The 12,689-nt window shown below is 46.1% G+C and overlaps 1 protein-coding gene across 1 annotated transcript; it reads left to right on the plus strand.

Moving 5' to 3' along the window:
- The first annotated feature begins 2,181 nt into the window (after nt 1-2,181).
- SSR3 (signal sequence receptor subunit 3) lies at nt 2,182-11,935 on the plus strand. The gene is made up of 5 exons (XM_068279268.1): nt 2,182-2,396; nt 4,488-4,614; nt 6,993-7,091; nt 10,154-10,285; nt 11,766-11,935. The coding sequence occupies exons 1-5, from the start codon at nt 2,264-2,266 to the stop codon at nt 11,830-11,832; spliced, it is 558 nt and encodes a 185-aa protein (XP_068135369.1). The 5' UTR covers nt 2,182-2,263; the 3' UTR covers nt 11,833-11,935.
- The last annotated feature ends 754 nt before the right edge of the window (nt 11,936-12,689 follow it).

Consider the following 12,689-nt stretch of genomic DNA (forward strand, 5'->3'; position numbering starts at 1 on the left):
ATAACTGTAGTGAAGGACGCGTGGGGAAATCTGGAGTGCTGTGTGAGGGGAGCAGCCACATCTACCGGCGGCGCTCGCTCAGCTCCACAGCAGTTCCAGATGCCCCGCAGTGTGTCCTGGAAAAGAGTGGATAGAGAAAGAGAGAGAGAAAGCGAGAAGGAATAGCTAAAGAGAGACAAAGGGCTCTATTCATAAAAGGTTACCGCAAGTTTTCCGCTCAAAACAGCGGATTTTCCCGTCCATTTAGCAAAGTGGGCATTCATAAAAGCTGTTCCCGCATGAAAATCTACAATTCCCCAGCAGAGCGAGAAATTTCCGCCTTCTCCAGTGTTTTTCTAGATTTATCTAGAAAAAAGTAACAAAATGGCCATTCATAAAGTTTAGAGGAAGCGGTATGTGGACGGGAAATACCGCTTCCTGTGATTTTGCGGATTACATACAAGTGAATGGGACAGACCTCCCAGAAAGAGCAGTGCACGGAGGGACTCTGCCGGCTGAAGTGTTTCCGCATGCCTTCCGACAGCTTACCGCCAGCCTTCAGCGGGAGATCTCCGCACTTGCATCGCAGCTGGCAACATTTTTTTGAATGACCACCCAGAAGTCTAAAATACCGATGCGGTATTTTCCCTCCAGGAGTTTTTTCGCCACAACTTTTTTATGAATAGAGCCCAAAGTGAAAGAACCAAGGCAAGAGGAGAGAGACAGAGGCAGAGTCCTTTCAGAGCTGCAGATTGAAAAACACCCCTGGGTCCAACAATCAGTCTGAAAAGTGTCCATCCCTGTGGTCCGGTTCCCAATGTAGGAAGGTGGGCAGTCGATCTTCAGGGCTGGCTGTTCAGGCTGACACGGTCCTCAGCAGTGGCAGAGGTAGACCCTGGGTGGTAGAGCAGGCTGGAGGTAGACCCTGGGTGGCCGAGCAGGTTGGAGGCTGCGGCTGGTGGAGACCCTCTCTGGAGCTCTGGCATGATGGTGGAACACAGGTCTGAGGTGCTGTGGCTCTGAAGCGGTGGAGTACCTGTGGCTGCTTTCAGTAGTCCAGCTCCTGGCTTGCGGCCTAGTCCAGCGAGGTGGGTTGGCAGGGGGCGGCTTGCAGCTAGTGTGGTGATCACCATGTGGCCCTGTTAGCCTCTGAACTCTGTTATAAGCTCAACAAGAGCAGCCAGAAGGGAGTAGAGCAGGAGAGAGACGTAAATCAGACAGTAGCCTGGTCAGTATTTACATAGCCTTCTCCGCTCTCCCTTAGCCTGGAGCTTGGTGTCACCCCCTCTGCTGGTGACACCTGGTGCGGTCCGCACCTACTGCACCCCCCTAGTAACGCTTCTGCCTTCGCCGTCTCCCCGGGTAGATCCCGTCACCTGCAATACTGCCCGAAAGTCTGGCATACTCCCTTGTCCCTGGGAGCGTTCTGCGCTTGCGATGCCCGGCCAGGCTCGCTCCCCCATCACGCTCCAATCCCTGGGAGCATTCTGCGCTTGTGCAGTACTGCGCAGGTTGCTCCCAGGGACAGGAGTACAGCAGGAGAGGGCACTATTGTGGATGACAGGAGCCACCCGGGGAGATAGCGAAGGACTGAGCGACCTCAAGCCCAAGGTAAGAATGGTACCTGAGATGGCTTTCATCTCAGGTACACTATAAGGGCCCATTCACACTAGAGCGTTTTGCCAGCGATTTCCACAAAACGCTCAAGCACTAGCGCTTTTTAAAGCGCTAGTGCTATAATACCCTATGGACCCGTTCTTGAGCGATTTGCGTCAATCGCCAGCGATTACTGCAAATTGCCAAACGCAAACATGTAGCCTGCACCATTTTCAGGCGATTTCCCTGCGATCACGTTTTAGTGCTATAGAAGCGCTAAACGCGATCGCCGAAAAAAATCGCTGCAGGTTCCAGTGTTTTTTCTGTGTAAAATCACTCCTGCAAAACATTTTGCACTTTTAAGTGTGAATGGGACTTTAGGACCAGACTATAATAAAGCTTTCATGCACTGCAGTCACCACAGAACGCAATAGCAAAGCAGGAATGCCCACCCCTCGCACAGCCTCAGCCACCACGCAATCCAGAACACAAGCTAAGCTTAGCTAACGCTAGATTTGGAAAGCTACGCCCCTTCCAAAAGTGTGCGGAAGTTATAATGCGTAGGACCCCTGCAGACTCCACCCTGGCACTTCCGCCCTCTTCTAATGCTGACGAATCAGTAGTGACGGAAGCCGAGTAGGGTCAGTCAGTGTGAGACGTGTCGCTTTCCTCTCTCTCCCCTCTAATCATGGCCCCTAAAAGCAGCAATAAGCAGCAGTCCGAAGAGGACCTTCTACTGCAAGACTTCAGCCGCAACCTCTCCGCCAAATCCTCCGCACTTTTCTACGGCAACGCCTTCATCGTGTCTGCGATCCCCATCTGTAAGTGCGGCCGCCCGAGTCCCATTCATTCATCCTACAGACGTGGCAGTGGGGCTCCTGTGCTTGCGTCTGATGTGTCCTGTATTGCCATAGAGTAATAGCCTTCACTGACAGGACCCCGTGTATTGCTAATAATCCCTGTCCCCTGGCTGTCAAGCTTGCTGTACACTTATTGTACTCTGTTGGAGTTATGTGCCTGTGCTACTAACATAATCTTATGTGTCCATTGCTTTCAATGTTGGCAGTCTATCTTTCTATATAGGTGCAGTCTATCTTTCTATAGTATATAGGTGCATTGCTTACTGACATTTATTTACGTATAATGTAACAGGCAAACATTTGATGTTAGAAATTGTGAATAAATTACTGCTTTGCAGATCAGTATTCTCAATATTGATCTGCTACAATAAATATTTATTTTACTAGAAGACACCATATAATGCTATTTTTTTTTCTGAGCAATCATTCACATGATCAGTTGATCTAAAAATGTTGTACAGATTCAGCTAAAATCGTGGAATCTGTCTGAAATTGTCATAGCAGTGTTTTGCCAGAACAGATGGAAATATGGAGCTACATACACCCTAACATTTTTGATGCTTGAAATCTGGATGTGATCATTATAGATCACTATCCATACAGGCATAAGCAAGCAGGGGAGATTCAAGTGAGGGAGGGAAGGCACTAGTAAAAATCTGCAGTTTAGCTACAGTTCAACCACATGTAATGATTGTCTATGGTGCCACTGTGTTTTCAGGAGGCATATGCGATTCTCCATAGTGTAAAAAAAATTGCAACTTTTTCTATTCTGCACAGCTTCTGTGTTTTCTTGTTGAAATAATTAGGGGGGGGGGGGGGGGGGTTAGAAACATCCTCTAAAATGTACCTATCATGCAGCAAAACTCTTATTTTATTTATTGTATTTAGCGCCAACATATTACGCAGCACTTATGGGAAATTGTCTGTGGTTCCTGCACACGCAAGTGTGATTCCTCCCTACTATGCCATTTTAAGTGTACCACAGATGGAATAAAGAGAAGTTTTATACATATTTGGGTTTTCCTCCAGCCCATGCCCGTGGATCGCTCCCATGCCTCCGTCCTCCCTCTTCTCCAGCTCCGGTACTGGGTCCTGTAAGTTCTCAGTCTTGGGCAGTCTGCTCAAGAAAATTGCGCCCTCTATTTATCTCTGTGGCTGCATGGGGCTGGAGGAAGCCCCAGATATGTTAAAAAAAAAAAGGTTTTAAATTCTCTCTCTGGTTTCCTTTAGGGCTATCATTCATAAAAGTGCTGTCAGTAAAATAAATGCGTGTGGGGAAACACCGCTGTTGGTATTTCAGCCTTCTGGGTGGTCAGTCATAAAAATGTTGCCTGTTGCGATAGGAGTGCGAAGATATCCCGCTGTAGGCTGGTGTTAGGCTGTCGGTAGGCATGCGGAAACAGGAGAAGCTGGCCAAGTCCCTCCATGCGGAGTTCTCTCGGCTGCTGCTTAGGTCTGTCCCATTCACTTACATGTACTCCGCATGCCTATCGCTACATTCAGGGGAGCGGTAATCCCCGTCCGCATACCGCTTGCGTAAAGTTTTATGAATTGACATTTTGTTACATTTCCGCATGGAATCACCGCACAATGCGGTAAGTTATCGCTCTGCTCGGGAAAGTCCGCTTCGCATGCGGAAACAGCCTTTATGAATACACATTTTGCTCAGGTTCGGTAAAGTCGGCTGTTTTTAGCGTTTCCGCATGCGGGAACGCTTTATGAATGATAGCCTAAGTGTTTTAAAAGTTTTTGCACACTTTGATGTGCTTTAAACTTTACATCATTCTTAAGTATCTTGTAGAGATGATAAATGATGCAAATATTTTCAAATTCATACAGGATTATGTAACTTTGTATGCAAATATATGCAGCTTGAAAATGGACAAATCAATTCAAACCTAGGTGGGACTTGATTGGTCCATTTTCGGTTTAGGTTCACTTTAACTCAATTAGTTATTTATATAGGGAAAGAATGTACTGACTCCTGCTAATGTTCTTGCATTTAGATATAATAGATTGTTTGCAATGAACTTAACATGTTTTCAATTGCAGGGTTGTACTGGAGAATATGGCACATGGATCTGGTGCAGTCAGCTGTCCTGTACAGTGTGATGACTTTGGTCAGCACATACCTTGTCGCTTTTGCTTACAAGAATGTTAAATTTGTTCTTAAGCACAAGTAAGTGAGCTTCCACATACACCTAGTGTTGAAGTTGCGTATTATAATAGGTGTGAGAGGAAATCTCTGCGTAAGGAGAGATGTATTTTGCATTTCTAACCTCTCTGAGAATGCTTGCCGTCTAGCATTTCCTTTTTTTTTCAAGAGACTTGGTAGTTTTGCAGTGACCGGCCTAGACTGGGAGTATAGATTAAGGGCTCGTTTCCGCTATGTGCAAATCGCTGCGTTTCCCTGCATGTACAGTATGTTTGGACGGGGAAATGCAGCCTTTTCAAATGCGAGGGGAAAAAAATGGGATGGCATGCAGCATAAAAACTCATCGCACATCTGACGGCTAGAGGGATTTGGATGAGTCTCGCATCACAGAATTGCTGGCATCGCATCTCACTAGATACAAGCCTTGCACAGTAGAAACATGCTTTAAAGGGAACCTAAACTGAGAGTGATATGGATGTTTCCTTTTAACCTTCCTGGCGGTAAGCCCGAGCAGGAAGATATCTCAGCCCCTGGTGAGGCGATTCGCCCCATTTAAAGTGCTGTACGCGCAGCTAGCACTTTGCTAGCCGCGCGTACAGCTTGATTGCCGCCGTCCTGCGGCGATCGCCCGCACGCAGCGGCGGAAGAGGGCCCCGCCGGAGCCCTGCGCTGCTCGGACCAATGAGTTCCAGGCAGCGCTATGGGCTGGATTGGAGGCGGCTGACGTCCATGACGTCATTCCGATCGTCGCCATGGCGACAGGAGAAGCCAAACAGGGGAACGCGTTATATACGCGTTCCCCTGTTTGCTATTGATGCCGGCGACGATCGCACTAGAGGGACACATGCGCCCTCTAGTGGTGTTTCATGTAGCTACCACTCTGGTAGCTTTACATAAAATTAAAAAAAAAAAAAAAAAAAAAAGATTTCTGCCTATTTGGCAAAAAAAATTTAACTGCCAGGAGGGTTAAACAATACCAGTAGCCTGGCAGTCCTGCTGATCTCTTCGGGTGCAGTAGTGGCTGAATCACACACCTGAAGCAAGCATGCAGCTAATCCAGTCTGACTTCAGTCAGAGCACCTGATCTGCATGCTTGTTCAGGGGCTGTGGCTGAAAGTATTAGAGACACAGAATCAGCAGGAGAGTCCGGCAACTATTATTTTAAAAGGAAAAATCCATACCCTTGGTTTAGGTTCCCTTTTAAGTGAACCCGAGGTGAGAAAAATATGGAGGCTGCCAATACCAGTGGCCCAGCAGTCCTGCTGATCTATTTTGCTGCAGTAGTGTTTGAATAACAGCTAATCTCGTCAGATATGACAATCTCCGACACCTGGTCAGCTGCATGCTTGTTCAGGGTCTATGGCTAAATGTATTAGAGGCAGAGGATCAGCAGGACTGCCAGGTAACTGGCATTGCTTAAAGGAGTACTGTAAGGGGATGGGGGATTGGTAGGGGGAAAAAGAGTTGAACTTATCTGGGGCTCCTAAAGGTCCCCCGCTGATGTTCTGTGCCCATGCTGGTAAAAACAATCCTCTGGTCCCCGCCGCTGGCTCACTTCCAGAATTTGCAACTTTAAAGTCGCAAACCACTGCGCATGCGCGGCCGCGTCCTCGCTGATGCCACCGGGAGCATACTGCGCAGATGCAGACCGTACTGCACCTGCACCGTACGCTCCCGGGGACTTCAGCGGGAGCAAGGCCACGCAGGTGCAGTGGTCTGCAACTTTAAAGTTGTAAATTCCGGAAGTGAACCGGTGGCCGGGACCAAAGCATTAGTGAGTGCTGTGTGGGCACAGGGCGTCTGAAGGACCATTAGATGCCCCAGGTAAGTTCAGCTCGTGCATGCATCTGCATCACGCCGTATTTCTGTTGTGCACACTTGCTGCGTCACTCATTGACCTAGATTGCTGCATAATCCGTGGGGGGAGGCATTAACATGCAGGAACACACTGCAGACTTTGCTTCGGTAATGCATATTCAGCAGTGATGCATTATGGGACCTCTCATGCTCACTTCAACTTGTATAATTGCAAATACCTTCTGTTTTATGAAGGCAATCTTCTGCTTTGCATACGCTAAGTCGTCATTTCGGGTGACCCTATTCAATACACTGAATGGGATATGCAATCTAATCGGACAGAAATGTAACATGCTGTTATGTACAATGCACACTACATTGCAGCAACAGTAACCTGGGCTTACTATGAGAGAGCAGGACACTGCATTGCAAGGTGTATATATGATCTGTAAAATGATCCAGAATGCTTATAATCTGAGCAGCCCCTTATTGAACCTGCCATTACTCTGTCGGATTGTTGCAAATGGCAGTCTTTGTGCCATTGGCTCAGTGTAGTAACCTCCTGTTATTTGCCTGATTACTGAATTATGAATTTCTATTTTTAGGGTGGCCCAGAAGCGTGAAGATGCCGTCTCCAGAGAAGTGACCCGCAAGCTGTCTGAAGCTGACAACAGGAAGATGTCTCGCAAGGAGAAGGATGAAAGGTAATTATTAGGGATGCTCAGTCAGTGGCCAGTATTTCCCAGTATTATGCAGCTTGAAATTGGACCAATCAAATGCAGCAGTTGATGATTTTGATTGGTCCAAATTTTCAAGATGTGTAAAAGTAACTATTTGCACTAGCTCGAAATCATTAGTACATTATTGACCATCTTATTTCATAAAACAAAACTTGAGAACGATATGTGAAACTATTTCTAATTGCTTCATTATTTAGTTTTTTACTAAATATGCAAGGACTTTTTTATTTTATTCCATTTAAATATCACAAATTAAAATGTTAGGTTTGTATAGAGCTTTAGCTGCAAGTGTGGCTGCCAAGCTTTGTAAAGGTGGCTATACCCTTGTAGATGGCTATTATATCGACTACCAGATCCCTGTCTGATCAGAGATGGATCTATCGGCTGCCCACACAATGCTCAGATTTTAAATCTATTTCAGCATGAAATCTATTCAAAATCTGTGGAGCCGACTGCCTCGATGTTCAAGCAGTCCCCCATCTTGTGTTCTTCTCCGGCCAGCAGCAGTATTCACACCTGTCTGTCTGATGGTTTAATTCCACACCACGGAATGCCCAGTGCACACCAAAAACCTCTAGCAGATCTGCAAAACGCTAGAGGTTTTTGAAGCAGATTTCAGAGCGATTCTAGGCATGTTTAGAGAGGTTTTCTAAACATGCCTAGCGTTTTTGGAGAGTTTTTGTGTAGCAGATTACAAATATTGTTACAGTAAAAGCGGCTACTGAACATCTTCTGTAACAAAAACACCTGAAAAACCGCTCTGATCTAGCGTTTTTCAGATCGATTTTTCCGCTTTCCTATACTTTAACATTGAGGCAGAAAGCAAACGCCTCACAAATCTCAGCCCCCGAGTTTGCATTTGTGAAAAAAAACAAGCCGCTCTGGTGTGCACCGGCCCATTCACTTTCATTAGCCAAGCGGTTTACCCCCCCCCCCCCCCTGCAAGCATTTTAAAAAACGCATCACAACCGCTCTGGTGTGCTCCTCCCCGTGTCCTCTCCTGTTCCTTGTAAAAGAGAAGGGTCCACACCACTTCCAGATAAAATTCCAACTTTTATTGAAGATCCATAATTGCTGTGTGGCAGCTACAGCCCACTGTTTCGGGTTAAGTGCTTTTACAAGCCTTCTACAGAGCTATATCAACCCTGTTGGTACAAGCAGTGGGTCATCGCACACCTGCCAAGGATTTCCGAGGTGGTGTTCCAGTCCTTGAAAACTCCTCTCCTGTTCCACGTCATGTGACACAAGCTAAGGCTCAAACCTAGAGCTTTGGCGTCTGTATGCTGCTAGCTGTTTTAACTTTGTCTTGTGTCACATGACATGGTACAGAAAAGGAGACCCACAGCATGAAAATAAACCACTGGACCTGGGAGAACGCACATCAGATGGACAGGTGAGAATACTGTCGCTATTCTGTGTCAGTCGTTCCCGAATTAGATGCAGCTCACGACACCTTTCCTACCCACCGATGATCGAACTATGTTTAATCGAAGGGAAATCGGTCGATTAAAGACTACACAGCAGATTCAGTTACTGTGATAGAATCTGCTGTATATCGCCAGGTTAATCGGCCAGTGTATGGCCTGCTTAAAGAACAGTAACTAGAGGTATGTGGAGGCTGCCATATTTTTTTTTTTTTTTTTTTTTTTTTTTTTTTTTAAGCAATACCAGTTACCTGGCTATCCTGATGATCCTCTACATTTAATACTTTGAGCCATAGCCCCTGAACGAGCATGCAGCAGATCAGGTGTTTCTGACATTGTCAGATCTGACAAGATTAGCTGCATGTTAGTTTCTGGTGTGATTCATACACTACTGCAGCTAAATGGATCAACGGGGCTGCCAGACAACTAATATTGCTTAAAAGGAAATAATTATGGCAGCCTCCGTCTCACTACAGTTGTGCTTTAACCACTTCCGGATTCTCGGAGCGTATATACACGCCCCTGAATCCTGAAGTGTATACCATGGAAACAAACGGCCGCTCGTATGAGCGGCCGTTCCATGTCAGTTCACGGAGGGTGTCTCCGTGAACACCCTGCGAGCCGATCAGCGGCTCGCAGGGTAAATGTAAACACACGGGGAAGATCTTCCCCGGTGTTTACATGTATACGGCGCTGCTGCGCAGCAGCGCCGTAGAGGAGATCGGCGATCCCCGGCCTCTGATTGGCCGGGGATCACCGGCATCTGATAGGCTAAAGCCTATCCCATCAGGCGCAGGACGGATTTCCGTCCTGCGCCGCTCACAGGGGGAGGGAGAGGGAGGGAAGGGGAAGGAGGCCAGGAAGCGCTGCGGAGGGGGGCTTTGAAGAGCCCCCCCCCCCCCCCCGCAAGCGCAAGCAGCCGGCGGCGATCAGATCCCCCCAGCAGGACATCCCCCTACTGGGGAAAAAAGGGGGGGGAAGTCTGATCGCCCTGGCTGCTAGCTGATCTGTGCTGTGGGCTGGAGAGCCCACGCTGCACAGATCAGCATAAAATTTCATGGTGTGGAAGTGGTTAAAGGGATACTGTGGGGGGGTCAGGGGAAAATGGGTTGAACTTACCCGGGTCTTCTAATGGTCCCCCGCAGACATCCTGTGTTGGCGCAGCCACTCACCGATGCTCTGGTCCCACCTCCGGTTCACTTCTGGAATTTCAGACTTTAAAGCCTGAAAACCACTGCGCCTGCGTTGCCGTGTCATCGATCCCACTGATGTCATCAAGAGCGCACAACGCAGGCCCAGTATGGTCTGTCTGCGCAGTACACTCCTGGTGACATCAGTGGGAGCGAGGGCACGGGCGTGCAGGCGCAGTAGTTTTCTGACTTTAAAGTCAGAAATTCCAGAAGTGAACTGGAGGCGGGGCCGGAGCATCGGTGAGTGGCTGCGCCAACACAGGATGTCTGCGGGGGACCATTAGAAGCCCCAGGTAAGTTCAGCTCAATCCCCCCCCCCTACAGTATCCCTTTAAGGATTCACTAGCCTGTAGTGATTTGTTTACTGTGAAGTGTTACCTAAGATTAACCCTGCTGTGTATGTGTATGACAGGATTCTGTGGAAGAAAAATGAAGTTGCGGATTATGAAGCCACCACCTTCTCAATCTTCTACAATAACACCCTTTTCCTGGTTGTGGTCATCGTTGCCTCATTTTTTCTTCTGAAAAACTTCAACCCTACGGTGTATCCTTTACAGAAGGCCACTAGAATAGCAGTCAAATGATTGATGCATGTGCTTAATTAGAATTAGTTTTTCTTGTGAGTGCTTTCATAATACTGAGAAATGCCATCATTTTGGTATATTCTTATTGTTATATGGCCTGGGCTGTGGAGACGGAGCAATTTTGGGTACCTGGAATTGGAGTCAGATGATTTTAGTACTGACTCCACAGCCCTGCATATCACATCCCTAGCAGTTTCATGGCACACACTGATGGCTTGCCTCATCTATGGGCATTTGTGTATTGCTGGTGTGGCACACAGTTGATCACATCATGCCATTGTTGTACACAATGAATCATAGTTAGCGTATAGATTGAAATTGCTCGACTGCCACTGAGGGCCCTTTTCCACAGGCAGGCGAACTGTGTGCTCAGTGAGCAGTTGCCAGGCAGCAGCGAGCAGTTGTGAGAGTTTGACCGTCTTTTCACTACCTATCAACTGCTTGTGGAAAGGGGCCCCAAGACTTGGAACCCACTAGCAGTACGTTGCTAAGCCATTTCTGAGCACTCGTGATTTGAAAAGCTCTTGCTAATGTAATGCTATGGGTGCAATCCCACTTGAGTGATGTGATTTTATGAAAATCACCCATAGCATTGCATTAGCAAGAGCTTTTCAAATCACTAGTGCTTAGAAAAGGCTGATAGTGGATCCCAGGCCTAAAGCCTGGTATACACTTTCAATTATGATTGGCTAATCCTTTTACTACCTCCATGTAGTTTACTTACACAGTGATTGGCCAATCATGATTGACGTGTGTGCCAGGCTTGACATGGTCCTGCATGAAGGATGCATAGCTTTGAATGTAGTACTGTACTTAAATTGATATTACCAGAAAAACCTGCAGTGCTGGGATTTCACTTTAGTTTTCTTTTGAACGTGGTGTCCTCAATGGCTCCCCTTTCTTTTGACGTGGCATTAACATTATACAAATATGAATTCAGACAGTGAGCATTACGTGCAGAAGAGGTGGAGCTTTTGTGAGTTCTGTGTAGGGATGGCCAAAGATGCAAATAATTCTGAGATGATACATTTTATAACTATTTTGTGCGCATTTATGCAGCATGAAAATGGACTAATGTAGGGATGTTTACTTAGATGCAAATAAGTTCGCTGAAAATTTAGACCAATAAAATTGTCAGCTATTCTGATTGGTCAAATGTCAAACTGCATATAATTTACATGAAATTTGAGTTTCAGACAACCCTGCCGCAGGATACATGCTGCATAAAGGCTCTCCCACTGCTGCACTATACATGTTGCATAAAGGCTCTCTTACCCCCCCCCCCCCCCCCCTCCCCGGCCGCAGGATATATGCAGCATAAAGCCTCTCTCACCCCTGCAGTGGGAATGTTTGCTGCTTCACAGGTATAAATGCTGTTCCTCTGCACAATTTCATGTAAAGGTGTACAGCTCTTATGCTTTCCTTAACTGGATTTCACAGAAACTATATTTTGTCAATCAGTGCTTCTTCAGGCCTCATTGCATTGCTGTCTACCGGATCAAAGTAACTCTTGGCTGACCATCATTAACTGCAACAACACATTTTATAAATGTATTTTTTTTTCTTTTTACAGTTACAAAATGTACAATAAACATCAGGATTGGTTTCTACTCTTGTGTGCATTTTCTCATTTCTCAAATGTAAAAGGTGTAGGTATGGATGCATTTGTTTCTTGCATCACTTAGGTTTTATATAGATTGGGTTATATATTAGAAGACAAAAGTGCAAAACCACCTCTCTTATATTTACCACATACCCATGAATGTGGTAAATATAGAAATGCTTAAAAAATAAAAAGGATCGAGAGCCCCAGTAGTGCAATATGTCAATTCAATTAGTTTGATAAATAATATATAAGCAGTTATACTCACAAAGATCAGGTAACCACTATGTAGGCAGGTGGGGAGATTTGTCCTGACCCCACTTGGGTTAAAAGATAATTGCTCTTCGTAGAAGTGGAAAAAAAGGTTAAAAACCCTTTAAAAAGGGAGGTACTGTAGTTCTGGACTTGCCTCCCACAAGTAGACTCAAGTCATTTTCACTGTAAAAGTCATTTTATTCAAGGTAATTCCACAAATATGCAACGCGTTTCATGGGATATATCCTGCTTCATTGGGCAGTACAAGGAGCTTTTAGAAAGTCCAAACAGCTGTGAGCGCCTCCGTCACGACGTAATAACTGGGACAAATGGGCAAATAAAATGTGTATTTCATCCATAGTAACATGTATTTTTATTTTAAAACTATAATCGCTGAGAAATTCATTTTCTCTTATTCTAATTAAAGGACTTACGAGGCAAAATAGTGAAAAAAAAGTAAAATACCTGCATGATATCTCATTGCACGGAGGACACCATCTGCGCCC

Source organism: Hyperolius riggenbachi, chromosome 4, assembly GCF_040937935.1.
Source record: "Hyperolius riggenbachi isolate aHypRig1 chromosome 4, aHypRig1.pri, whole genome shotgun sequence".
NCBI lineage: Eukaryota > Metazoa > Chordata > Amphibia > Anura > Hyperoliidae > Hyperolius > Hyperolius riggenbachi.

Coding starts and splice junctions, on each gene's coding strand:
- SSR3 (XM_068279268.1), top strand. CDS start 2,264: ATGGCCCCTAAAAGCAGCAATAAGCAGCAGTCCGAAGAGGACCTTCTA. Junction 4,615..6,992: donor AAATTTGTTCTTAAGCACAA/GTAAGTGAGCTT, acceptor TTCTATTTTTAG/GGTGGCCCAGAAGCGTGAAG. Junction 10,286..11,765: donor AAAAACTTCAACCCTACGGT/GTATCCTTTACA, acceptor TGGATTTCACAG/AAACTATATTTTGTCAATCA.